This window comes from Austrofundulus limnaeus, unplaced genomic scaffold (genome assembly GCF_001266775.1).
Source record: "Austrofundulus limnaeus strain Quisiro unplaced genomic scaffold, Austrofundulus_limnaeus-1.0 Scaffold227, whole genome shotgun sequence".
Classification (NCBI taxonomy): Eukaryota; Metazoa; Chordata; class Actinopteri; order Cyprinodontiformes; family Rivulidae; genus Austrofundulus; species Austrofundulus limnaeus.
The window spans coordinates 465,017-471,133 of record NW_013952629.1 but is presented as its reverse complement, the minus strand read 5'-3'; the positions used below and the strand labels follow the sequence as shown (position 1 = coordinate 471,133).

At 38.0% G+C, this 6,117-nt stretch overlaps 2 protein-coding genes across 3 annotated transcripts; both read left to right on the top strand.

Annotated features, from left to right (window-relative positions):
• Positions 1-768: 768 nt before the first annotated feature.
• Positions 769-2,204, top strand: LOC106525468 (trithorax group protein osa). Its single transcript, XM_014019727.1, has 4 exons — positions 769-847; positions 919-974; positions 1,065-1,331; positions 1,473-2,204. The coding sequence occupies exons 1-4, from the start codon at positions 822-824 to the stop codon at positions 2,039-2,041; spliced, it is 918 nt and encodes a 305-aa protein (XP_013875181.1). The 5' UTR covers positions 769-821; the 3' UTR covers positions 2,042-2,204.
• A 595-nt stretch (positions 2,205-2,799) lies between these two features.
• Positions 2,800-5,574, top strand: LOC106525466 (uncharacterized). Of its 2 annotated transcripts, none has more exons than XM_014019726.1 (4): positions 2,800-2,893; positions 2,980-3,032; positions 3,100-3,360; positions 4,486-5,574. In XM_014019726.1, the coding sequence occupies exons 1-4, from the start codon at positions 2,871-2,873 to the stop codon at positions 4,854-4,856; spliced, it is 708 nt and encodes a 235-aa protein (XP_013875180.1). In that variant the 5' UTR covers positions 2,800-2,870; the 3' UTR covers positions 4,857-5,574. The 2 variants fall into 2 exon arrangements, 1 of the variants encoding a protein (XP_013875180.1); XR_001311118.1 differs by having other exon boundaries at positions 2,878-2,917.
• The last annotated feature ends 543 nt before the right edge of the window (positions 5,575-6,117 follow it).

Genomic DNA, 6,117 nt, shown 5'->3' with positions numbered 1-6,117 from the left:
TGTGATATAATGTGAAAAGGCTGTTTTAGAGCTTATCATGTTTTTCTAACCCAAAGCATTAGATTTTAATCAGCTGATTTGAGGGAACAATGAGGCCAAGCACACTGCTAAGCAAGATTCAAAAACAACAGTATTGTGTTTTTATTATTATTAACCTTTATTTAACCAAGCAAATCCCATAGTTCACAGATCTCTTTTGCAAGGGTGGCTACCCATTATACACATATTTTTGGTCTGTGGGAGGAAACCAGAGGACYCAGAGAAAACCCATGCAAGCACATACACAACATGCAAACTTCACAGAGTGAAACCCCGGGTCCATAATGAGGATCAAACCCAGCACTTTCTTGCTGGGAAGCAACAGTGCTAACCACTGACCCATAGTGCTGGTCAACCAAATGGCAACTAAATAAAAATGTAGAAAATGTATGTTGATGAAGCATCAAATCTCACAATTTTAAACAAAACGTTCAGTTTTCTTACTATTCAGTCAACTGAAAACAGTAGGGTAGGGTAAATCAAACATTTGGCATAGAAAAAAAGGCAAAGTATAAAACACTGATCTTGCTGAGTACTATATCTTTACACCACACCAAATTTGCAATTGCACTTTAAAAAAAATTTAATGTGTATTTTGTAGGAAAGGGAAATCCGGTGTTAAAACCCTCCTTTTTCAGGTGAGGTATCCACYACCATCAGGATTAATACCTGGCAGCTGTGTATTGTTAACTTGTGATGTAGTAATTGGTCAGTGCAGCTCCACTTRGAACCATTTAGTCACCAGGTTTTGGTGACATTGGCAGTAGAACAGCTCATCCAACATGATGGCTGTCTTGGCTTCTTCAGGGTAAGAAGTGAGCTTCTGCTTTTGTTCAGTTTTTTAATTAGTTGTAATTTTGATCTTCTGTTTTTCATTAGGGTGTGGTTTCTTGTTATGCTGACTGGTACAAGCAATGGCTACTCCACAATGAAAGGTAAATATACCTGTTGACTCACTTGTACACACATGCACAATCACACTTCTATTCCTACCCTGCTTGTGCTGATCACTTCTCACTGCATAGCTTTGGATCCATATAGTGGTTATGATGTGGACTTCTCTGGTTCTGCTGGAGGAGTACCTCCTAGTGGACTTACAGAAGCAAGCCCTGGTTCTTCATCTACATATCCAGTTAACCAACCTGCTCCATATGAACAACCTGAATACATTCAACCCAATGCTCAGATGAGACAAGCACCTGATCATCATAACTATATGCATACTGCACCTGTGTACTCGCAATATGATGGTGGATCAACACAGCTGAAACCTCAAGTTCCCCCATTCCAAGGTATGTGATTTATCAGGGAAAACCTGATTTATCTCTTATAACTGGACAAAAACCCACTTCATTGTAACTCTTGATGTCAATTTGTTGTCATATGTAATGTTTTTGATTTTGTTTTTTTTCCTCCTTTTTTACATTTTTAAGATAACTGGGCGGTACAACCACCAAGTCCTTTCCTTCATAGAGCTCCATTTCCTGATGACCCAAGGTTTGCTTCCAATCCTGAACCACCTGGTCCTCATATGAGCCCACCAGGCTCGTTTTATCCTGTGCTTCAACCAGGGGACTTAACTTATGAGGAGAGAACATACGAACATGGAGACCACGATTCTGAATCTGAAGAGAAAATCCCTCCCCAGTACCTCCCAATGGCTGTCCCAGCACTGAACACACTTCCTATCGGAAGCCCTCTGGCATTGCATGCACTTTTGAATAGATTTCGGCTAGGTTATCCTTTTGTGGATTACAATTTGGTGAGCAGGCGGCGGCGCCCAGGCAAATACACCCTTTCCACTGATAATTTTGAGCATGGGCAGAACCTGCGGCATGATTTTCTAGGTACACTTGATGGCACCAGTACATACTCGGACCCCTTTCGTGACCCCAGGAGCTCCAAGTATTTCAGACGACCTGTACGACACAGAGTTGGAAGGACTGGCTATGGTATTGATGGGGCAATGGCTTTACCTGGTCCTACAGTGGAGCTGGTCTGAAAGTGTTAGGCTTGTGACCTATGTGACAAGGTCAAGTAAACTTGACTATATCTGAACTTATTGCTATCTACAACTTTTTCTTGCCCCCACCCCCTTTTATTTACAGTGCTACTTCAGATTGTCTGACTGCTTTAAGTCTTTTCAATAAAACTCATTAAACATTTTCTGTCTACATTTTTCTCAGTGATGCAGCAACTTAAGTTAGGCAAAATGGCTATAAGGTACTTTTAAGTGTACAAAACTTTTTACATATACTGATTTGACAAATGTTGTGTAAATGTACCAGCAATAATTGCTCAGTTTACCTAAAACTTGGTATATTTCATTACATTGACTTTGGACTTTAACACAATTATAGGAACTTAACATGTCAAGACAGACATTTTTGAATTGTCTTCAGTGGCTTCCTCTGAAAAGTTCACTGGGTAAAATTTAGTTGTAAAACTGGTTTAAATCTGCATGCATTAAAATGCATTTTACCATAAACTTGAAARAGAGAACTTTTTAAAATTTGTTAAAATCATTAAATCTAATTGTTTTTTAAATGCTTCAAACTAGTTAAAAGCTGGATTGGAAATGGTGTGGAGTTTTGACTAGTTATCAAATGCTTAATACTTTGGTTAAATTCACCTGCAGTTTGGATTATTGAACCCTGAAAAAGATAAGCCTGTATAGAAAAGGGGTAGATGACTCCATAATCAAGATTAATGTCATACAGCTTTGCATCATTAACTTAAACGTTCTGATTGGTCAGCGCTATTAACTTGGTGTTTGTAGGTTTCTCACTTGCTTTTTCTGATGGTAGCAGAGCAGCAGCTCAAGCAAAACAATGACTGGTTTGATTGCCTCGGGGTAAGGAGTGGGATTGCTGTATTGGTTAGTTTCTGTTAGTTGCTTGGTTTCTGTTGAGCTATGAAGTTCTGACTTTTTTTTAATAGGGTGTGGCTTTTCCTGCTGACTGGTGTGAGTTACAGCTATCCCACAAACGAAGGTAAAAGGCAGCAAAGAACACAAAATACCCTTCATTTTTATCTTGTGCTAATGATTTATCCTTTCAGAGCTTCACAGTAATCCCAAGTCAAGCCCTGCTTCCAGGTCTGAGGACCAACTACCCAGTGCTACACTTGCAGATGCAGTACTTGGTTCTTCAGCTGCCATAAAACCTTTGCTCCAGTCTTTTCAAGACATACAATCTAGAAACACAATGAGACCACTGTCTGCTCTTCAAATCTCCACAACATTTCCTGCACATGTGGAATATGATGGTCACTCTCTAGCAGCCTCCCCACAGTCAAGACTTCAAGCTTTTTCAGTTAAAGGTAACAAGTCATTGCTAAGCTAGTGTTTTATTGTTTGTTTTTAACCTAAAAGTATTTATGGTTGCATTATTTGCTATAATACTGAAAGTGGATATTGTAGATAACTCTTTGGAGAAATGGTTTAATTCTGAACTAATTGACATAAATGGCTCAAAGTGGATTGCTGTCATTTTAAAATGCCACTTTAATTTTTTTAAGATGTTCACAAGAATTTTATTTTAAAAAGTTTTGCTAGTCAGTTTTATAATATATGGTTGTTTTACTGGAGTCCTGCCCTGTGCAATTTGTGGTGTGTGTGTGTGTGTATATATATATATATATATACACACACACTGCTCAAAAAATAAAGGGAACACTTAACGCATGCTAACTCCTGATCTTAATCAATGAAATATTCGCATTGAGTACTTTGTTCTGTACAAAGTTGAATGTGCTTCACAAAAGTTTGATTTACTTGGACTTAGCGTGCATTGTTTGTGTTCCCTTTATTTTTTGAGCAGTAGTGTTCCCTTTATTTTTTTTGAGCAGTGTGTACAGTATATATATATGGGGTGCAACAATATATGTACCCGTATTGAACCGTATCGAACAGTGCTTTAGGTTCAATACACACTTGCATCGAACAATACAGATTTAAAAAATTTATTTTATCAACTCGTCTTCTGAAGATGCTCTGTGTTGAAGGATCAGTGGATCTGTGTTCGACTACTCCACCTAGGCTGCATTTTTAAGCACAGATCCACTGAGAAACTTGTTGTTTCTGCAACATTCAATTTAAAAACTGTACTTTTGAGGTTAAACAAATGTTTAAAATTATAAATTTCAAGTTTAAAAGGGCATGGACATTTCTCTTTTATGTATCGAAAAAATATCGAACCGTGAGACTAAATTATCGAACCGAACCGTGAATTTATATAAATGAAAACCACTACATTTTATTTAAGCTCATGGAGTTTTATTGATTGCAGCAATCCTCTTTAGGTCCTAGTCCTGCTCGACTAGTCATTAACTTGTCATTCCAGTCAAAATTAAACATATCCTGCAAACTGAGGTGTTCAAAGTGTAACCCTTTCACAAAACTATGCTTCAGAAATGGCCTGACCCATCTGTCCTTTGCACTTCCAGATAAGTGGGCAGTTCAACCACCCGGTCCATTTTATGGCAGACCTTTATCTACTGATGACCTGAAGTCTGACTCCAGCCCACCTGGTCTCCACAATGCAAACCCAATGGGCTCATTTCCTCCTGTTTTCCTGCCTGGCCGAATATCCTTTGAGGAGAAATTGTACGAACATGGTACCTACAAGTCTGAATCAGAAAAAAGAGGCCCTTGGTTAAGATATGCTCCATTTCAAACTCGTGGTAGACGTCATATCAGCAGACCTCTGACCTTACTCCAGCCTATTGGCAGGCATCCGTTTGGTTATCGTAACTACGCTCGACTGCCAGCCCCAGTCTTCAACAGCTGGAACCCTTCTGTGTTTCTCAGAGTATGAAGGGACAATCCAAGCTAACATGTTTAAAATGAGTGATCATGTTTGTTGGATCCACAGACTTTAACTTAAAGCCACATCCCTGTCACAGAGCTATGGATGCATACAGCTATAGATTTTTCTTTATTCTTTTTTTAGGTGTAAATTGTGGTTGAAGTTGTACTTAACATTTTTTCCAGTCTTGTGAAATGCTGGCCTTGTTTTGAGTGGTAAAAGTAGGCTTTTAAGTAGCAATTTATTTTTAGAGAACTTTAAGTACTTTTGAAGACCTGCAAGTGCAAAATCAACTTTGAACTTTGTTTATATATTTAAAAACAAATCAAAATTGTATTTAATTGGAAAAAGGCTTTTTGTGTMTGAGCACACTGGCTTGTCATAACCGTACAGTCACAGGTGTTACAATAAACTTTTCTTTTTTTAATTACATTCCAGTCATGCCACTTAAATTGCTTTCTGTTGTGTTGTGTGCAAAGTTCTTGCCAAGACTCGCTGATTTCGTATTGAGACTGAATCGACAGCTTTGCATCATTATGATTCTACTGTAAAACAAAATCTGTACTCTGAAGTTCTGGTGAACTTTTTTAAGAATTTAGCGGCATGATTTGTTTAATGTTTTTTAAACTTTGAATAATCTTAATAGAAGTTAACAAAGCGGCTGTCTTTGCAATGATTTGCACTGATTTTTGCGACTACTTGTCTATAAAATTTTTAGAGAATTGTCCTCCTTCTGAGTCTTTTTGACTTTTGCAGTTTTGAATGATCCACAGTGTGTTCTGGCATAGTGTTTATAATGCCCATGAAAAATCTATCTCAAAACAAATTCAGGAGAAAATCAGTGACTGATTGCTGGAGCTAAAATACTTATATGTTGTTTTTTTAACCTCATTATTCTCAGAATCCAGCCATGCATTTTATTAAAGTTAAGTTTAGTCTTAAGTCTCAATGTAATACTTAAAAGTAAATTTGCACAATTTTCTCAGTTTCCCCACCCCGCCTCCAACCCCTGTCCCCAACTTAATTTTCAGGTGGGATCATTTGAAATGGGGTTTTGTAGAAAGGTTCTAAAAGGTTAACATCCAACTCCAGTGGAGTCTAAACCAAAATGGGCTTCTATCTCAAAAACTCCAATTTCATGTTACATTCCCAAAAACATTGGAAAAAAAATTAAAACAACTGGACTTGTATTCTGAAGATGAAGATTTTTGCTTCCCAGTCGGAGGGGCCTTCTCATGTCTGGAGTAGTGTTGGGGAGGTGGGTTCCAGC